General features: G+C 43.1%; 3 protein-coding genes across 3 annotated transcripts in view; 2 read left to right on the forward strand and 1 right to left on the reverse strand.

Moving 5' to 3' along the window:
- Positions 1-6,209, forward strand: part of smim36 (small integral membrane protein 36) — a 7,855-nt gene extending 1,646 nt beyond the window's left edge. The window contains exon 2 of the mRNA XM_079334033.1: positions 3,071-6,209. The gene's annotated coding sequence lies outside the window, so the exon portion shown is untranslated. The remainder of the gene's footprint in view (positions 1-3,070) is intronic.
- LOC306842343 (transmembrane protein 100-like) overlaps positions 1-22,215 on the forward strand; it is a 234,037-nt gene that overhangs the window by 11,492 nt on the left and 200,330 nt on the right. The gene's annotated exons all lie outside the window — the stretch shown is intronic.
- Positions 10,908-20,238, reverse strand: LOC306842339 (hepatic leukemia factor-like). The gene is given in 5 exon segments (XM_079372528.1): positions 10,908-11,019; positions 11,021-11,185; positions 11,340-11,554; positions 17,161-17,511; positions 19,676-20,238. Coding segments are annotated over 5 exon segments (900 nt in total). The 5' UTR covers positions 19,794-20,238; the 3' UTR covers positions 10,908-10,968.

The following is a 22,215-nucleotide window of genomic DNA, read 5'->3' on the forward strand; positions in this document are numbered from 1 at the left end:
TTGAGCTTAAGAATAAACATTTGTTCAACGTCCCCATAAGGACAGACACTCAAGAAAGAAGCTTTTTGAGAGGTTTACACTGACACATATTAAAACTATGGTTCATTATAAACCAAATGTATAACCTGCTAGCTCACTGACCTTGAGATTTCCAACATGGTTATATGGGGACACACACTTGTATTGCAGTTAAATTGCGGGGCCCATATGCACTACGGGGACCCTGTATGGGGACCCTGTAATGGGGACCATGTGTATTAAGGTGACAGCGGCTTTATAGAGACCCAGAAGGTGGTTTATGTAAGCCCAGAATGTTAATTTAGAATTCTTAATTTATCAAGAAGTTAAGGATTGGATAATGTTTGATTGATGTTTTTTAGCTTCAGAATAAATAATAATGGTAACATACATTTTGTGCATTATTCTCAGTGGGATAGTTAATGAAGTAAGAGGCTTTTGGAGGTTAAACTGACACACTGATTATTGAACAATGAGGTTTCAATACAAGGGGAAAAAGAATGGGGTGAAATCTTTAGCATTTAATGAGTCCAAGTTTGAAAAAGATTTGAAAGTATAAATGAAATAAAATGTTTTTGACTGACCCTGCAAGCGCCAACCTGACCTTGTAAGACAGACACATATCCCCCCCCCCCCCCCCCATATATATTATACACTGTATACATAATTAGATGCACCTGTGAGCATTTGGGTGATGATTTTATGTGGCCTTTTACATTATGGGGACACCTGGAGACCAAGACGGTAGTCAATTACAGCCCAGTGTTCTTTTCAATTTTATTTATACAATAGAAAATTGGAGGAAGTTATGTTTATGGTTTTAAGTTTGATAATACAAATGTTAACATAGGTATAGTATCTCAAGTATGAGCTTTTTGGGGGGGTAAAATTGTCAGCACTCACTGTAAAGGAAAAAATAAATAAATGATGGTATATTAAGAAATATTTGTGAGAGGAGACTTCTTTGAAAATTAAGTATTTACGGTGTCACAGTATGTAAAAAATGTCAGCATATTCAAAACTGAATTTACACACAAAATCTGAGTATTTCTCCAAAATAAAACACATCTGTGTGTGAAGGGCTGAGGGTTGATCCCTATCAAACAGTTCATGTACAGACTGTGTCGTGCCACAGTTCTATAAACTGCGACAATAATCCATTATGCATTACTAAATGTATGGGAATAAATGATGCCTGATATATGTCTGAGATTGTGTCACGAATCAAGGTCATTGTCACAACATCGGGTCTTAGCAGCTGATTGGATGGAGCATTTAGTCATAATCAGATTACCAGCAAATCAAAACCTGATAAATTAGTTTCTACCGATGGTAATTTATCTTCAACATTTAATGAAAAGTGATCATTTAGACCCTTTATGGTTTAGCTGGAGATGTTTAGGTCAGAGAGCCTTTATCTCGAGATGGTTTGGACTGCCACTAAAGGTGGTTGTTTATGTTCACATGTAACTACTGGTATATATTTTTTAAAACATTATTTGTCATGGTAATAGATGTTGATGGAGATATGTTTAGGTTAAAGAGAAACATTAACACACAAAAGAACAATGAAAAGTTACGCAAAAATGTGGTCAAGGTCATGGGTATAAAAATCTAAGTCAACTATTCTCACCTCTACATCCTTTAATTCTACATCTTCATGTGGAGAATGATTGCTTCTGAAATTGCCAGACAAACAGTAGGGATGACTACACATGGGAACAGGAAGTCTTTGCTTTAATATTAGGCATTGTAAAAAAAAAACAGAATTCAGAATTTTCCTGAATGTAAAATGAATATCATATGAAATATGAAAAATTAACACTGGCTAATCTGAGCCCTTTACTTCTATTCTTCTCCTGCCATTAAGTGATGCAATTCTTGGTCAAGAATTTTTGCCTTGCAGAAATTCAGCATTGGTGAATGTCTACTGGCAAAATCACGGATAAATAACAAAGAAAAAAAGAATCAATAATTCAATTTTAATTCATTTTATCATATAAAATGTATCATATGAAAATTCATGTTATTTACAGAGGCAGAACTTTATGAACCATGTCTTGATGACAAAACTACCTTTAACAGGCAGACACCTTGAGTAGCCTAATTCAGCATAGAAACAAAAACATCCATTTATTACATTAAATGCAAACAGGGCAACAAAGACAGAGTGACAGGGTAAAGCAGAACATCAGCAGAAGCCAAGTCCGTTGACTCTCCTCCCCCCAAAAATGTGGACCCTGAGGTCCCAGACAGTAAGCTTTTCGTCCTGCTGCATTAAGCTCTGAACCAGCCTGTAAATCTCTATCAGACCCCCCCCCCCCCCCCCCCCGCATCACTGAGATGAATTTAGCTGACAACATAAACCCTCAGAGGACAGAGAAATAATGAATGAATGGAAAGACGTGTTCGTCACTCATCCCTTTGACGTATGTTGGGCTGAGAGAGGGTTAAAGTCCACACATGTGGCCGACAACAGATGTTGTGTTGGATGGTGTTAAAAGAAGATGAGAAACACAGCCGATGTTTGTTTAGAGGAAAATCCTCGTACTGAGACGCCATATTATCTGTTTATCTGATGCTACAATACATTCTATTACTGGCCTAATGATCTTTAACTGAAGTCTTCATTAACCATCTGTACAGGGAATGAGTTTGCACAATGCTCACACACTGACATTGAAGTGTGTTTATTTATCATGCAGGTATTTTACAAAGAAATATTTGACCAGAATTTAAACATAATCCAAAAATCATGGAGATTTTTTTCTCATAGATTAAGATTGAATTTTTAGTCAAATTGATCAATCATGAGAACCAAACATCAACTTCTGCGATGGGCCATATTTTACAGAGGACTTTTAATGGGGGTTAATTGATTTTAATGAAAGTGGTAGAATGAAATTATTAATTTATGTGTCAATGGCCAAACCCTGCATGATCTCACATAGAGAGATATCAAACTGTCTTCGTGTGGTCCTGCAAACTAAAAGATGAAAGTGCACAGATGAAATATAAAGCCATTAATCAACACGTATTTTGTTTTTTCCAGGGTCTTGGCCACGCCTGCAGCAGATCCAAGAAGCCCCTTAAAACACCGTCAACATGGATCACAACGTCTCCTTGCTTAGCCTGGACCTTTGAAAGGACTACATTAGATAATTAAATGGCTGCCAAGCACACAGAGATGTCCAGCAGGTCTCACTTCAGCCTGCTCAGTGAGACACTGTCCTCCTCGAGGACACTGGAGACATCAGGACCTTTTAATCAACAGCACTAACACTTAAAAGTTGACACTGGATTTTGACTGCAGCTAAAAGTGTCCTGTCTGCTGGAAGAAAGATGTTGTATTTGGACTTTTGCATCAAAGAGTCTAAAATGTTGATATTATGAAACTGTAAAACAGTCATCACGTCATCTTTATAGTTTAACTTGATTGTTTTTATTTTCACAATCTCTCTGAAATAAAACTGGAATAATTCTTTAAGGCAAAACCCAAACGTGAAACCAATAGGCTGTTTTTGCCACAGTTAGCAAGAAATCTAGCTAACAGGCTAATGTTCCTGTTAGCGTTATCTAACTTGCTACTGCTCTGGCTAACTTTAGCAAGTTTGATGAGTCTGATTACATCTGTTCAAACGGATAAGAGATGTCTTCAAAATGCTAGGCTAATGTGCCGTTGATAACAGTTGACTGCACATTTATGGATGCACAAAATGCTAAATGTGTTTAGTCAATCTGAGGGATTGGGGGAAATTGCATGAGCATTGGGTACATCCAATGAAAGTGCTTAAATCAAATAGAGTCCATAACAAGAATGTGGAGTAAGAGTCTTGGAGTTCAAAGAATCCCTCGTCTCTTCAGAAAAAAAAGTACATTTCTCAGTATGAAAGCTAACCATTAGCATGACCTAGGCTAGGAACAGCCTTGACAATGACACTTTGATTTATGGCATTGCTTCATTCATGTTTTTTATATTGGATTTAGTCTTATCAGGATGTTAACATGATGTTGGAAAGCAGATTAAGTTTGTTAGTGTGACTACAACTAGACTTTTAAAATATATGTTAGTGTAATCGAAATCATACTACATTTTCAAAATCAGACCAATGTACCTCGATAATGTGGTCTGGGATCTATTTACTCTTGCATATGTATCCCTCAGTCATCCCAGAACTGACTGAATCGTTCTGAGCGTGCTTCACAGCTCCTGCGATGACTCAGAAGTCCACCAGCGTAAACGTGTAGAAGAAAGCCGAGAAGAAGTGAAGACAAAGGTGTCCACATGGCAGACAGTGTATACAAATGCACAGAGCTGTAAATGTGATGTTTCCACTGTTTGACTTCTAACCAGTTTGCTGCTTGCTAATTCAATTTTTGATTAGTTTGATTTGTGATATAATATGTCAACAAGAAGATAAAACAGAAACTAGCTTAAAGACCAGCATATTGCCACCTACTGCAGCAGAGTCAGATTCTTCTGTCAATAAGTGGATTCTCCTCAGATGCCTGTATACTGGGACAGGTAATGAAGCTAGTGAATGAGTGGGATAGGAAACAATTCATGTTTGCTTAGTTGCTGGAAATAATTTGAGCACTATCACTCTTATTGTAATTGTCATAAAAAAAGGGAGATTTGAAAGGCTTGGTGTTTAAACCCCTGCAGCAGCTTCGGGGGTTGAAAAATGAAACCATCTCAGAAGTGCTAAAAACTGCAGTTCCTCGAGTGTCCACTTGAAGCTGGCTCAAAAGACCTGGAAGTCCCATACACACCTGATATTAAATTATGTTTTGCATAATTAGCAGCCTCACAGAAATGGCTCGAAGCGGCCATGTTGTAGCAGTTTATCAGGAAGTGTACGGCCGCCTCAGCTCCAGCTGGTTGAGTCTGCACTTCAAAATGACAACTGTCCTGCATAGGCTTTCCAAAAGACCTTTAGAAACCAATGAGAGACTTCACTGGGAACCTGGACAAAATGGGACAAACCAAAAGTGGGTTACCTTCTGCCTGAAAAGTCCTTTCTGTTCCTTTTTAGAATGAAATACGTTTTTTTTTGTTTTGAGTTTGACCCATTTGATGATTTGTAAATAATTCCATTAACGAGTCAACAGCTGGTAAAGCCTTTGGAAATGCTTTCTTATGACAAGCCAGATGTCGGCTGTTGTCAAGGTCACAACGTCAAAGTCAAAGTTGCAGGTTATTTTGGTCAAATGCAACGCTGGACTAGCAACTGGGTGAAGGGAGCAGCCCAGACTCCCAAGTGGCCCTTTAAAATGATATTTCAAACCTGTATAGTTTTGTTTTAATTGTGTTAATTACATTAAAATGAATAAAGGGATGTGGACACCAATATGTGATCAGATCCAGTGATGAGATGAAGTATCTCATATATTGTTTAACGAACGAACGAGTCTAAAAGACAGAATTGTAAGTTGGCTTATCTCACTTACTTCCTGAAAATGTCAAAATCCCCCTCGACTAAAAGACTCTCACCTCCCACGTCAGGTTTCCCCTGACTGCTCATTGGCTCTGGCACCATCAGACAGATGATCCAACTGAAGTCTTTAGGGGACTCGTGGCACTGAGACCAGGACTGGGACAAATCCTCTTACATAAAAGAAGCCAGCCAGCTGAGCAGCCCACCAATGGCTGCTGCCCATCCATAATATGAATTGCACAATTATCCCCCCCCTCCCTCCATATTTCATGTTTGTGGATTAAATGGTGACTGCAGCAGAGTATTAGGAGCGTGTGTTATGTATTTGATTTTGCCCTGTGCTGTTTTTTTGTCCGTTGGGAAGGTTATGTAAGCTTCAGGTTATCAACAGGCTGAGAGTTTCATCATGTTCAGGCCTGACCTGACGGCTCATCTCAGGCCTACATGTGGCCGAAACACTGGCTCGCCACGCGCAGCACGCAACACGAAAGACATGATCAAAAAGGTGGAAAGGAAAACGGTGGTGTTGTCTGTGACGTAGGGAGGAACCTCCAGGCGTCACATGATCCAGTGGACTGCTGAGTCTACCTGATAATAGACAATTAAACCTGCTTTAAATACTTGTTTGACTTGATGGATCGAGCGAGGCCTCTTCGTGTACGAGGCGGAACGGACACTTTTTAGGTTTCTTGTGAAAGATTCAAAAAGTGCTTCTGAAAAATACTGACTCTTTTTATCGTCCTGTCAACGGAACTCAAATGACACCGACCTCAAGGTCGGTTTTTGGTTTTTGAGAACTGGTGTCAGCGAGTCCTGTTACTTCTTGTTCTTGATATGATGTGGGAAGAAATGTTAATTTAATCATTCTTTAAATTATCTTAATTGGATCTATTTTTTTATTTGTATTTTTTTTGCTGATGCTGTTGCTCATTGGTTTCAGCATTCAGAGGTTAAAATACTGTTAAATTATATATTATATATATTTTCAGACGCTATAGGTTTTCTCATGAGAGTACTATAAAACAGATCCAATTATCCCAAGGTCTATTTCTCTTTAATCATTCATCATGTCATGACAAAAAAATGTGTTATGAACTTTTGGAGCAACATTCAGAAATTAAATTTAACCCTGTTAAAAAAATTGAATCACAAACTACAAATAAAAACTTTAAACCTGAGTCCACCATTCTGTTAAAGTTCATTTAAAGTGAAAGGGTCCAATCACTGTTCTGTGTCGTGATATGGTTACAGTGACAGAAAGTACTGAGCAGCTCGGCATCGTCGGTTCTTCGGCTAGATTACGAGTTACGACTTTCAACACTTTTTATTTATTTTTTGAACCAGGAAGAAAAACTCTGAAACGTCTCTTCTTGTCCTGGACAAACTTTACTGTCTGTCATCTGAATACTCTTCCATTCTAAAGGACTTCAGGAGGAGGACCCATGAAATCCTCCTGATAGTTGTTCACACCTGTCAGCAGGAGACAGGAGGGGGGCGGAGTCTCCTGAGGTAAGAAGAACGTCGTGGAAGTGATGAAGCAACAGAGTCGTCTTTGTATCAATGTAGTGAAAAGATGACGTCTCATGGACCAAGATGTTTTTGAGAAGTGAGCGTGTGGGTTGGATTATTCACAGGAAACACTCGGTTTGAAAACATGGCGTCTCTGTGTGGACGAGGCCTCAGTTTGTCCTGATGATCGTAAATCTGAAGATTTGAGGGTCCACATGGAGTCCTTAAAACGACATGTGAAACCTTTCAGTGGTTATGTAAACAGAGTTTATTTCTGCATCAAATGAACAAACCCATTTATTTAAACTCTTTGCAGAGTCAAATTAAAATAACACATCCGCTTGCTTTAGGACTTATCTCCGTAATGTCGCGGCATATTTCATCCAACAGGGCCATTTTTTAAACCACTAAAACCTCCTCTGTCGTCATCGTGTGTCGGCCTGCACAGCTCGGATTATCAGAGCATCCTAATCTGCTCCCTTTCACTTTGAGAAAATGGAATTACATAATGTGAATTTCAACTTAGAGTGGTGCTAAAGAGGGAAACAGAATGCATGAAAAGAGCGGCGCACGCTAAGGCCGACTCTGGACGCTCCGGATGTCTGCAGAGGGACACGTCGTGTCTCCTCATGCGTCTCTTTCAGACGCTCAGTCAGAGATTAAATGTTTTAAAAAGCCGAGGATAAAATACTCTTTTCTGCATTAAAATCCTACTGAAGTATTAAAGTGTAAGCATCAAACATGTGCTTTGAGCTTAAAAAGACAAAGTACTGGTTCCTTTCAGTGTTGAATTGTCTTCAGGAAGTAGTCAGAGCCCTTCACAGTTCTTTGATGCTGAAGCTCTAAACTCTGCTTTGGTTTCCAGCTGAAAATACTGAAGAATAAATGCACAGATGGCACGTCTAAAAAAGGCTCAATCTAATTTTTTAGGAAATTAAATAAGAGAATTAAAGAATGAGAAAAACCAAATTGTGGAAAAGGAATATTCTTGTTGAAAAACAAACACAGGGTTTGATGTTTATTCACTTTTCTTTTAGCGTTATTGTGGTTCTATGAGAGGTGAAGACGATCGACCATCAGATTTATGACACACACATCTGGTGGAGCGATAATGTCGACTCACAGAGCCCGGCCTCTCCCTGTGTGCACGGACCCTGAGAGGCCTCAGTCTGGATCCCATCAGCTGCTGGAGCAGACTGAACTAAGTTTGTTAACAAGTTATTGTTAAATGTCACTGTTAAGGATTAGTGTGTGTTTACAGCCCGACAGTACCGGTCTGACCTTTGAGTCCAATGGACCATGATGTGAACATCTTAAACAGAAAGGTTCACCATTTAAAGAAAGGGAGGAAGGTGAATGTGTATTTTTCTGTTGATGAGTATTTGATGTAAAACAAATTGGTGTTATCGATGCTTAGCATGGATTACATTTTTGACATGGGGGAAAGGTCTGCACAGCGAGGAGCTGTTCAGTGCCTTACTCAAGGGCACCTCGGCAGAAGATTCCTCCACTATCATGTTATGTTTTAATTATTTTTCTGTTGTTGCTTCCTGTCTGTCGTCATGCTGTAGATACTTTTATCTGTGCCGTCAGGTTTGTGGCACACACAAAAAGAACTCTGACGACATCTAGTGGAGAAAGGAGGAATGACAGGGCCTTTATCAACCCCCTCCCTGCACACCCGACCACTGGAGTCCGCCGTGTCTGAGACAAGAACAAGTGAAAAGGCTTTTGATTCTGAAACGAGCCCGAGACCTTCAAAAAGTGCTCTCGACACCAGTCTTTAGACCAAGCCCGATTTCAAGTACCACACAACAGCAGTAGAGCGGCAGTGAAAGACGGAGAAGTGCAGGCCGCTCACTTAGAAAGCTGAAAACGTTCTTTCAAACAACTGGGAAAAACATCAGAGACACCGAGACGATTTCAACTTTTATTTATATTCTCATTTTGATCATGTGAAACATAATCAAGACAAACATGAAAAAATCTCTGAGCAGATTCAAACCGCTCGAAGGGAGCCAAGAGAGAGAGAGAGAGAGAGAGAAAGAGAGAGAGAGAGAGAGAGAGAGAGAGAGAGAGAGAGAGAGAGAGAGAGAGAGAGAGAGAGAGAGAGAGAGAGAGAGAGACAGGGAGAGAGAGAGAGAGAGAGATAGAGAGAGACAGAGAGAGAGAGAGAGAGAGAGAGAGAGAGAGAGATAGAGAGAGACAGAGACAAATAAAAATAAGTGCTTCAGGTCGGGGAAATACATTCGTCCGGGCTGAAAACGCCCTGAGAGTCCACAAAGGAAAGCGTCTACACGGAGCCGACTGTGAGCGGGACACCCACGAGCTGGATCAGCTGAGGAGGCACCTGCACAGGTGGGAGGGGGGGTCTGAGGTATTCCAACTACGCAGGGAGGAACGGGACGCACTGTAATGCCCATGCATGGCCCGGACAGGTCGGGCACGCCATTTTGGTAACATTTATGAATATATATCTATATTTCATATACTGCTTATATTTATGTAACCCTTCCCAAAATACACAGGAAATATTTATGTAGGAAATCAGACTGTACAAAACCAAGAAGAATATCTCTGTATAAACATTAAAACCTTTCGTATATCAATATATCCTTTATATACGCTTTGCTTTTGGTTGGTCGTAAAGACGTGAAGAAAAGACGACGACGTTTCAAATATACATTCATGTCATGAAAATAAGACCGTGCCGACAAGTCCAGTCATCTATTGCACTGAGGGACAAGTCCGGAGTCAGGAGGACAAACTGATCAGACTGATGAAAAGGTGATAGCTTATAAAATGTGTTTTTAAAACATGTGAAACACAGCTGACAGTGAAGAAGAAGAACAAACTCGATTCTCATTCTGTGTCCGTTTACGTGAAGCTACCAGCTAACTAAAGAGCGCTAACATTAGCATGCTAACACAATGTAGCTGAAGCCAAGGACAGGTTTGTCCTCTGCTTCGTGTGAACTCGAGTGGAGGCGTGTCTCTGGAGGAGGCGTGGCCAAACAGCGCTTTGTTTGGGCTTCATGCTGGTGCTCAAAGGCGACATCTACTGAATCAAACAGTGACAGATTCTCCCTTTAATTAACTTTGACTTTACGCCCGGCAGATTATGGGAATACTGTGTGAAACAAGAAAACAAGAAACAAACTACAGATGGGACGTTCAGGAAAGCTGGGAAAACTGAAAACTGGCTGGGAAATGATTACACACAAACAGTAATGTGTGTGTATCATAAGACTTGGACATAAACCGTGACGACACGAGACAAAATTGAAACATTTCAAACACAAAGAGTCCGACATGATAAACAGGCAGGACGGGAGAAGGGAAACTTCGCTGGTTTAACGTCCGATCATCACAGCTGTAAAGATGACCACTCTTCGTGCAGCACGTGAGAACATGTAAACTGTCCTTGAGCCTGAAGCAGAGAGACCATCCACCACCAGGGGGCGCCAAAGACCAACTGTCTTTCATCGTCCGTTCTTAAAGACAGATTCTGTCAGGATTCAGAAACACACGGACGTTTTCACAGCGCTGCTTAAAAACAGCTGAAAACATTTGGAGGCTTCTCGGGCAGATTTTTTGGAGTATCAAAAGAAGAAATTACAGCATTTCTAAAAATTCAATTTGACTTTTTTTGGGGGGTTCTGTATGAAAAAACAGGAAGTGGATCTTAAAGTGAAGATGTCCATAAATATCCGTAAAAACACTGCTGCTGAAAAGGCTTAAGATAGAACAGGTCTGAGAACATTCATGTACAGTCATCAGGAGAAAGGCAGGTATGTACAGAGACAGGTGCATTGTGGGAGCACGTCTGGATGAAAGAAGGGGGGAGGGGGGGGGGGGTGCTGGGTGTTGGTAGCTTTTAAAGTGCCTTTTTTCCAAAACACTGCGCTGGTCACAGGGCCAGCTGTGTGTGTGTGTGTGTGTGTGTGTGTGTGTGTGTGTGTGTGTGTGTGTGTGTGTGTGTGTGTGTGTGTGTGTGTGTGTCCTCACAGCAGTCCGTGCTGTGCCTCGTACTTGGCCAGGATGTTCTTGCTGCGGTCCGAGCTCTTTCCTCAGCTCGGCCACCTCGTGTCTCAGCGCCGAGTTCTCCTTCTCCAGGAAGCCGGCTCGGATAGCGATCTGGTTCTCCTTGAGCCGGCGTGCGTCCCGGGAGCGCTTCGCCGCCATGTTGTTCTTCCTGCGCCTGGCCCAGTATTTGTCATCCTGCTCAAAGGACATAAGGGAGGAGAGAGGGGACGTGAAAAACGGAGGAAACACTTCAGAGACATTTAGGACAGGGACAGATTGACAATGCGTCGACGTAGCTAACTTATAAACGTTTAAAATCACAGAAGAGTCCGAACCAGCTCCAACTTACCTTCAGGTCCTCGGGCATGAACACTTTGCGAGCTTTCTTGATCATCGGTTGTGGTTTTAGCTCCTCGTCAGAGAACTTGTGTTTCCGCGGATCAAACATCTCCTGACCCGGCACGCTGGACAGAGCCAGGTCAGCGGGGTCGGGCTCGTACCCGACGGGGACGTGGATGGAGTCCGGGTCGATGGGGCTGGGAGTGTTTCTGGAGCTTGGGAGGCCTGAGAGGAGAACAAGGAAAAATGTTAGAGTAAAAAAAAACTCACAAAAACTGTCTCACAGTTTTACTGAAGCTGCAGCAAGAAAAATAAAATCATTTCAATGTTATCTTCCATTTGCTTAAAAGTGACCCCTAGTGTTTAAAATGGGTACTGCAGTTTAGATTCTAATCATTACAAAGAGCTGTCTCCTGCAGCGCCTACCTTCTCTGGTCCAATCAGATCCAGAGCATTCAGGAGCAGAATCTAAAGTTAGAAGGAGGACATACTGGCTGCTGCTTTGTTGTCAGAGAAGCTTCAACACAGCAGGTTTCCTTCATGATCACACAGGAAGAGAGCTGCTCTCTGATTGGCTGATTGATCACACAGGAAGAGAGCAGCTCTCTGATTGGCTGATTGATCACACAGGAAGAGAGCAGCTCTCTGAATGGCTGATTGATCACAGCGGAAGAGAGCAGCTCTCTGATTGGTCCTTTAAAGAGGTAAATTAATGTATTTACACGTTTAACGTCTGATACTGGATGTGGTCTTCTGAGGCTGCAGTTACGAGCCGAGGCCACCAGAGGGCAACAGACCTGCAGTGTTACATACAGCATCACTGTGTGTGTGTGTGTGTGTGTGTGTCTGTGTGAGCGTGTGTGTGTGTGGGAGAGTGTGTGTGTGAGCGAGCGTGTGTGTGTGTGTGTGTGTGTGTGTGTGTGTGTGTGAGGGAGTGTGTGTGTGTGTGTCTGTGTGTGTGTGTGTGAGCGTGTGTGTGTGTGTGTGTGTGTGTGTGAGCGTGTGTGTGTGTGTGTGTGTGTCTGTGTGTGTGTGAGCGTATGTGTGTGTGTGTGTGTGTGTGTGTGTGTGAGCGTATGTGTGTGTGTGTGTGTGTGTGTGTGTGTCTGTGTGTGTGTGTGAGCGTGTGTGTGTCTGTGTGTGTGTGTGTGTGTGTGTGTGTGTGTGTGTGTGTGTGTGTCTGTGTGTGTGTGTGAGGATAGAAGCGGTCCTCTGTTTCTCGGTTGGAACGCCGTGGCTCAGGATGAACAGGTTGTACTTCCTGTGACGAGGCGACGCAGCAGTTTCAGGAACATCAACAAGCGTCCATAAAAAGTGTGAAGCTTCAGATGAAGAGCAGGAAGTGTAAATCACATGTCTACTGTCTTCACTGTGTGAGAGGACATAAAGACAGCCTGTCTGTCTCAGCTCTCAGGACAGTCAGACTTATGTAACGCTGTGGGCGTCTTCATCAAATTACTCACACTCACAAACAGAGCAGCTGATTTAGTGAAGAGGACGTTTTATGAAGTGTTAATGAGCCGTCTCAGGAAACACTAAAGAAGTGGGTGAGCCTGTTTAAGGACAGGCTCTTTGTACGGTGGCCTGTTGGTGTCAAAAACTCTCAGAGAACACGTTTAAAGTGTTGTCTTCCTGCGTCTTTGTCTTTTCTCAAGGACTCTTTTATTCTGTGTTTGGATGCATCTCTTTGAAGGTGTCTTTGTGTCTCTTTGAAGGTGTCTTTGTGTCTCTTTGAAGGTGTCTCTGTGTCTCTTTGAAGGTGTCTTTGTGTCTCTTTGAAGGTGTCTTTGTGTCTCTTTGAAGGTGTCTTTGTGTCTCTTTGAAGGTGTCTCTTTGAAGGTGTCTCTTTGAAGGTGTCTCTGTGTCTCTTTGAAGGTGTCTTTGTGTCTCTTTGAAGGTGTCTTTGTGTCTCTTTGAAGGTGTCTTTGTGTCTCTTTGAAGGTGTCTTTGTGTCTCTTTGAAGGTGTCTCTTTGAAGGTGTCTCTTTGAAGGTGTCTCTTTGAAGGTGTCTTTGTGTCTCTTTGAAGGTGTCTTTGTGTCTCTTTGAAGGTGTCTTTGTGTCTCTTTGAAGGTGTCTTTGTGTCTCTTTGAAGGTGTCTTTGTGTCTCTTTGAAGGTGTCTTTATGTCTCTTTGAAGGTGTCTTTGTGTCTCTTTGAAGGTGTCTTTGTGTCTCTTTGAAGGTGTCTTTGTGTCTCTTTGAAGGTGTCTTTGTGTCTCTTTGAAGGTGTCTTTGTGTCTCTTTGAAGGTGTCTTTATGTCTCTTTGAAGGTGTCTTTGTGTCTCTTTGAAGGTGTCTTTGTGTCTCTTTGAAGGCGTCTTTGTGTCTCTTTGAAGGTGTCTTTGTGTCTCTTTGAAGGTGTCTTTGTGTTTCTTTGAAGGTGTCTTTGTGTCTTTTTGAAGGCGTCTCTTTGAAGGTGTCTTTGTGTCTCTTTGAAGGTGTCTCTTTGAAGGTGTCTTTGTGTCTCTTTGAAGGTGTCTTTGTGTCTCTTTGAAGGTGTCTTTGTGTCTCTTTGAAGGTGTCTCTTTGAAGGTGTCTTTGTGTCTCTTTGAAGGTGTCTTCGTGTCTTTCTGGGCGTTTATTATCGAGGCCGGTGGACAGAGTCAGGAAGCGTGGAGCATGACGTCCCTGGAAGCCTCAGTAACAGGTACGAGAGGACCTCCTGCAGAGGTCAGGGACAGGTGTGTGTGTGTGTGTGTGTGTGTGTGTGTGTGTGTGTGTGTGTGTGTTTCCATCTTTGTGAGGACCAGTAAGAATGAAGATCCCGGGGCGGGGACATGCTGCCTTTGGTCCTGACCTTTTAAAGACGCTTGCATTAATGTGGCCTTTTCACTTTGTATTATTTGACATCCTAAATATCAAAGACAGCTGAAACACGACTGAAGCCGAGAGGAAGTAAAGAGCAGGTGGGACACGTGCCTGTGTGTGTGTGTGTGTGTGTGTGTGTGTGTGTGTGTGTGTGTGTGTGTGTGTGTGTGTGTGTGTGTGTGTGTGTGTGTGTGTGTGTGTGTGTGTGTGTGTGTGTGTGTAACATGAGCACAGTTCATTTGTAAGAGTCGCTCACTTGTAGTTCCGGATGTTTCCCACAGAGCCCAGCGTGTCTCACTTCATAAACATGCTTTTCTACTCTGCTGATTCACTGCACTTCACAAAACGTTCATTTCACTGAGAGATTCAAACATTTCTTTCTGGTCAGCGGTTCAGTCGTCTCGGCACATGGACTGTAAATCCTGAGTGACCCGTGTGTCCCTGCAGGGGGCGCCGGAGCCCTGTGGATGGCGGTCTCCGTGCTGGAAAGGCTGAGCATGTTTTACCCAGTGAGCCGCCGCAGATAAGAGAGCAGGGTGGAAATGTGAAGATCATGAGCTGCTGAGCTTCTTTTGTCCTCAGGAGAAAATAAAGAAACAACTTTTTTCTGTTGTTTCTTGTGAAGTAAAATCAGTTTCAGAGTTTCAATAAAGTTGGAAATATTTGAGGCATCTCAGGAGCAGGATGAGGATGTTTGTCTAACTCCTGCTGCTCCTGCCTCCGTACCTGCAGCTCTGCCCCAAGGACATGTGGGAATGCAAATATGCCAGATTATGCCTCAGATTAATCTGATATATTTAGACCTGAGAGCAGCAGATTACTGCAGCACCACAGAAAGCACCAAAGCAGAGAGGGAAGACGTGTTTTAATCCTGAAGAACTGGACTCACTGTGAGTAAAACGTCTTCATGTTAATGCACTTTAAAAAACATGAACATGCAATCACATGAAAACGCATCCCAACAAACATGTTTAACAAATCTGACCTCAGAAAATCTCCAGAAATTACAAACTTAAACTCAACGTGATGCAAGGCCTGAGGTCACGACCTTAAAGAGGGGATGTGTGTGTGTGTGTGTGTGTGTGTGTGTGTGTGTGTGTGTGTGATTATTAGCCGATGTAAATATAAACAGTGTTTAAACTTTGTGTGTGTGTGTGGAAGAGAGGGTTGCCGCCCACTGGCCTACTTCTGCAGGGAACACTATGTTCCTAAACTCAAGCAGGGACGGACACACACACACACACACACACGCACACACACACACACACACATATACACACACACACACACACACACACAAAGAGGGCCACATGTTTCTACACACTGTGAGGGGACGTCTTTTTTGTTGAGAGCGAGCAAAATAGTTAAAGTGGTAGATCACACACACACACACACACACACACACACACACACACACACACACACACACACACACACACACACACACACACACACACACACACACACACACACACACACACACACACACACACACGCACACACACACACATATACACACACACACACACACACACACAAAGAGGGCCACATGTTTCTACACACTGTGAGGGGACGTCTTTTTTGTTGAGAGCGAGCAAAATAGTTAAAGTGGTAGATCACACACACACACACACACACACACACACACACACACACACACACACACACACACACACACACACACACACACACACACACACACACACACACACACACACACACACACACACACACACACACACACACACACACACTGCACTTTGTTACCTTTGTTTCATTGTGTTTTAATAACATGAAGTTATATAAGAGATGCTGATTTCTATTGTTTGCTTTACATGCAGAGTGCTAGCCAAATTAGCCACCAGAAGCTATCGTCCCGTTTACCTTCATATTTACAGATTATTATATAAATGTTTGTTTATTACAAACCCACTTAAAACAGAAAGTCTCTGTGAATCCTTTGAACAAACAGCTTCTGGACTTCATCGTTTTCAGCACGCTGTGCTCAGAGTGACCGAAGCTTTAAGAAGAACTGATCCGTTATCAGTCCAACGAGGGGAGACTATTAAACATGCAGTGATGGGGGGGGGGGGTCACTTGGACCCGGTCCTGGCCCTTTTGGTCAGGTGTTTGATGCTTTGATATTTGATACCATGTCTGTTATATTGATTGATGATGGGATCATCGTCCACATGTTTGTACAATCTGGAGCGTGTTGGACGCCCTGGACTTATTTCTTGGTTGCACGGTGTCGAAACATGTATTTTATAAGAATCAAATTAAAGTTTCAAACATCGAAACTGGACAATCTGCACCTTAAATATTTAAATGTAGAACTGATAAACGAGCCATTTTAAGGTCAATGCAAAACGACACGAGTCATTCTGTGACTTCAAACTGTCAAGTTATCGTTTCAACACCCTGTTGATGGATTTTTGCCCAGCAGCCCTGAACGCCTCCCTCCTGCCTGCTCATCCCGCGAGGGGACAAAGACGCTGACAGGCTCCTCCCCCTGCAGCTACCACACATCACGCAGCGCCGGGAGCCATTTTAACAGCTGAGTGAAAAGCATGCCGTCTGTTTGTGTGAGGCACTGCAGCTGAAACCATCCACGAACGTGATGATTGGACAACTAGCAGTATAACTAATCTTATAATGACGAGGCACTGACATCGTTCAGCTGGACTCTGTGGACCGACAACGTGTTGATATCTTTTATCACTCCTGAACGTTTTGTTCTTTACTCTGCTTTTCACAGGAAATGACATCATTCTGAGTGAATTCACCGTCATGACTGATTGGATTCTACACATCTGTTCTCTGCTGATGATACTCTGATTTACCTGTAAAATAAACTTCTTTTAGTTCTCCACAGAGCGTACTGTGTGGTTCTGAACATGTGCGAGGCTCCTTCCCTTTAAAAACTTAAAGCTATAAAAGCAGGTGAGTCCGATGTGGTGAAGGAACGTTTGTGTGAAACACCGTAGAGGCCTCGTGTGGAAGGGGGAGGTGAACTGGACTCACCTGCTCTGGCCGGGCTGCTGTGCAGGCAGGTGGGAGAGACGATGCTCGTGTGTACGGAGGTGGAGGCGTGGCTGCTGAGGTCCATCCCTGAGGGCGCCGGCTTCGCCTGGGGAATGTGTGCTGGGTGGCGTGACGGAGCGTGTGCTTGATGCTGGTTGTGGTGGTGTTCCGAGGGACTGGAGGGGATGCCGTTCTCAGACAGGAACTCCTCCAGGTCCATGTACTCCAGCTGGAAGGTGTCTCCATCGTAGGTCAGCGTTTTGTCCCACAGCGTGGGACCCAGGAAGGCCGACTGGGGGGCGCTGCGCTCCTCATCCAGGTTCTTCTCCTTCTCCTGCTCCTTGCTGAAACCTGGAGGAACGCAGAGAGAAGAACTCGGTCAGTCAACTCTTCAGGATGTTGGTCCACTGACGGTTTTGGAAATTTTCTAAAATATGTAAAATAACAGATTTAGAAAAGAGCGGCGGTGACATCAACAGTGCTGAAAACCCGACACTGGGCCCTGTGCTTTTTAACACTATATAAAAGAGGACCAAAGAAAATGCTAGCCAATGCTAATTTTTGTTTCCATGTTAGGAAACAAGGAATCAATATTTTTATAATTATACTTCAATATTTTCTAAGTTTATAACTTTTGTGACATTCTCACCTTTAAACACATATCTGGAGGTATGCTAATGCTAGCTATCGTCTGATTATTGAAAACACTCAGTATTTTGTTTCAGCTGCAGAAGCGTAAGCAAAGTTGAATCCCTGACTTGATACCTGGATCCTCCAGAGAGGCAGCAGAGTCATGTGTGACACCTGGTGGTGAAACGTGGTAGTACAGTCTGCTTTTGGCTGTGGCAGCAGCCCAACCCTACAAACTGTATCATGAAACAATTGAAATGAAGTCAGAAGGGAGTGTTCAGGGGAATATTTTTAACTTCTCTGGATGACGAGTCTCATGACTAAGAGAGTTCAGATTTCTGTTTCGTGACTTTGAGCTGCACTCACACAAAACTGTAAACAAGTCAACAAAGACTGACGGAGAATTACTCAACTAAGGTGTGACCGAGGATTTATCAAAACAGATGACTGATTTCTCTGATCACAGCAGGACTCTCATGACTGTATTATTTACTGTTGGCGTCCTTGACGACACCTCTGGACCTTTATCACTGTGAAGAGGGACACCTGAGCCGGACCTGCACAGGTGGATCCCTCTCACACCAATCAATAAGACGCCAGCTGCGCTTTCAACACAGTTCCCTGATCGAACATTGGGTGACCCCAAAATCCCCAACACTTTGAAAGTTGAACAGACGACACGTTAGTAGAGTTTGACATTTCTAATTGGAGACATTAGACGCTCAAACACTGGAGGAAGCTGCAGTTTTAAAACACAAGAGAGGCTTTTAAAAAACAGAGTCTTGTTCTGACTCAGATTCTGGAAAATATTGGAGCAGTGGTTACATAACAGAGGATGTAGACATGTTAGGAGGTCCAAATGAAAGAGATGAAAAAAAACATTTCCAAAACAAAAATTCACATTGAACAAATTTTCATCAAATCTGTGACTGACTGTCTCACATTTGGCTCCAAAATCTTTAAACTAAAACAGCTGGAGAAAGACAAAAGAGGTCACATGACGTTGTTTTGATTTAAGGGCTTTGACACCAGAGTCAGATTGTTTTTAACCTTTAACTGAGTTCAGCCACATTTTAAAACCTCCAAACCAAGTTATATATGTGAGGGAGCTCCCAGCTGGTCTCCCTTCAGGACCCTCCATGAAAAACCCACTCATGACCCAGATCAGATTTAGTCCAAGGAACCAAAGTTTCAAATATCCTTCACAGACTTTTTGACAAACTTCAAACAGCTTCGTGACCTGTTGAGCACCAACTGACTGAACTTAAGAAGATGGATGTCAAACATCTAAGAGCTAAATAATGAATACATTAATGATGTATATAAGTAAAGTGTTCATCTGCAGATATTTAGAAAATCCCTGAACCCTTAAGCATGAATAAAAATATGTGTTCTTTTTTTCCACCTGTTTTCATTGTCATTTCGGGGTGATGTTTTTTTTTTTGACCTGGTTCCAGGAAAGAGTCTTAGGAGGAGGGGGGGGGGGGGGGGGGGGGGGTTAGCAGGAGGGGGAAACGCATTTTATAAGCTCAGTGTTTTTAAAGTGCAGCTCTGCACATTTAACAGAATTTACAGGTTAACATATTAATATTATACGTGTTAATGTTTCCTGCAAAGCCAGTAGATCTGTGCTTATCATACACAAGACTTTTGATTTCATATGTCCTTCAATGAACAGCATCTAAACGTGTTAAGTGGTGTACAAACTTTGAGCCTGAGTCACATGTCAACAGGTGAGCTGTCACTTCACAGAACAGGTTTGATGCGTCCTGACCTGTTGAAGGTGCTGCGTGGCTCACATTCCTCAGCTCATCACGTCTAACGCACACTGTCACGTCATTAGAAACAGAACCTGCAGCACTGATCAATCTGCGTGGAACTTTACCTTCATGGTGCAGCGGCAGCTTCATCGGGTTCTCCAGCAGAGACTTCAGGACTCCGTGCGTGGACTGGGGGAGAAAACTGGAGTTCTGAGGGACGGCATGTCGGCACATTTTCTCCATCACGCCTCCTTGAAATCTGGAGCCGCAGATCCACCGAACCGAGACAGAACACAGGAGAATCAATTCAAGGATGAAGAAAAGTGTGAATCAGCCGCTGTGGTGACGCGTCCTCAGCTCCGGAGCGCACATGAAACACTGCAGAAGAATAGAAGCCCTTAGAATAAAACCCGGGGGGGGACAATGTGTGCGCGTGTGGCGGTGCCGGAGCGGCTTCAGCAGGCGGACAGACCGATCACCGATCCCATGTGTGAAAACGGAGGACTGCTGACGTCAAACCGCGAGCCAAACACCCGCCCTCTACAGCCACGCCCCCTCCTCTCTCTCTTTTTGTTCAGCATCAGAAACATAAACTTGAACCTAAACTGAAACCTTACTCTTCAAGTGACCCAGTTATAAAGCCTCCTCACACATCATATAGATAAGAAACTAAGATAATCCAAGACTCAGTAGGTATTAAGTCTCGTTCATATGATCTGTCTCCTGCAGTGAGCCAGTCTCCATAGAGCTCTATGTTAAAATAAATCACTTTGAGTCTCTGGAGCTCATTCCTCCCTTCATCTGTGCGGACTGAGCGTTTAAAAACTCACCTGTTTACATTATATTAAGACTTTTAGAATTGGGGGCGTGGCCTTGTTGAGTGACAGGTGGGAGCTTCTAGCTGTCTTCTCAGCTGATTCAGTCTCTGACCTTTAACCTCTGGGCCGTGTTTGTGCTGTTAGAGCCATTTTGGAGATTTGTTCCTGTAAATATTAGAATAATAAACAACCAGTCACATTCTGCTCTCAGGATGTTTGGAATATTTTATCATTTATTTCTTTATTGGAGTTGAAGAGTAACACAATCACACACACACACACACACACACACACACACACACACAGGCTGGAGAGAGGAATGCTGGCTCACACGAGTGGGCGGAGTTGACCTACTTTCATCCAATCAGAGGCCATCATGTCTCGTACTCCTCCTCCTGCAGCCATGACACATTGAACCTCATGTGCTCCAGAGGAGAGGAAAAACAAACCCAGAAAGAAAGAGAGGAGGAGGAGAGGAAAGAAAGAGACAGACAAAAGGAATAAGATGAAAACAGGAAAGAAGAGAGGAGAGGGGGAGGAAATGAAAGAGAGGCAAGGAAAGAAGAGAAAAGAGAAGGAAAGAATGAGGAGAAGGAGGTAAGGAAAGGAAGGAGGAATAAAGATAGAAGATGAGCAAAGAAGCATATAAGAGAAAAGAAGGAGAGAAGAGGAGGAAAATAAAAGGAGAGGAAGTAAAAGAAGGCAAGAAAGAAAAGAGGAGACAAAAGCAAAGAAAGGAGAGGTGAGGAGAAGGGAGGGAGGAGGACAGAAAATAGGTGAGGACAGGAACAACGAAGATGAGGATAAAGGAAACGAGAAGGAATGGAGAAAGGAGAGTGGTGGAAGAGGAAAGAAGCAAGGCAAGAGAAAAGGAGGAGAGAATAGGAGATACAATAAGGAGACGAAAGAAAAGAGAGAAGGAAAGATGAGAGGGGAAAAAGAGAGGAGAGGAAAGTTAAGAAGTTAAGGAGGGGAGGAAAGAACTGAAGAGGAAAATGGGAGGAATACAGAAAAAGTAAAAAAAAGGAAAGAAGAGGTGAGGAGGGAAAATGAAGGAAACGAGTGAGCAGAAGGAGGGAAGAAGGCGTGAAATAAGGAGCAAAAAAGGAGAGAACAGAGTAAAGGACAGGAAAGAATAAGGTAAGGAAAGGAAGGGCGGAGAAGGAGACAAGTGAGTGAAGAAGGGGACAGGAAAGAAAATGGAAGGAAAAGCAAGACGAGGAGTCAAGAGAGAAAAGAGGGCGATAGAAAGAGAGGAGAGGAAGGGGAGAGTAAAGAGTGAGGAAACAAGACAGAGGAGGAGTCCAGGTACCAAGATAGGAAAGGAACAAGAAGAAGGTCCTTATTTAGAAAGCTGTGAAGTCAGCGTGAACTCTTAGCTTGTACTTTCACTTTGAACTGGTTTGTGTTCTTCATAGATTTTCTGAAGAGTCTGGCAGGATGAACCGGCTCACCTTCACTCGGCCTCCTGCAGCAGCTGGAGGAGAGAGAGCAAAGAAAAGTCCTCGCCGTTTGCCTCGCTCTCATTACCACCTCCTTAGCAACAGCGGTTGCTAAAGCACGACGATGTTGTGGCGACCTTTGAGACATAGAAAAGTAGGACAGAGCTTTAACGCGCCTGTTGTGCCGCTGCAGAGCCGTGATGAGGACACGTCCGCCTGCCACGCTCGCTACCTGAACACCTGACAATAAGTGGAGTTTTAGACGATTGTAATCATTGAATGTGATTATTTCTCACAGCCAACGACTTCGCTTCTCTGATCAGTGATTGAACTCGCTGCTAAACGTGGATCATTTATCAGCCACGGACCTGGTGGAGGCCAAAAACAGAGCTAGAAATATAGAGC

The sequence above is a fragment of the Symphodus melops genome, assembly GCF_947650265.1.
Source record: "Symphodus melops genome assembly, chromosome: 21".
NCBI classification, from domain to species: Eukaryota; Metazoa; Chordata; class Actinopteri; order Labriformes; family Labridae; genus Symphodus; species Symphodus melops.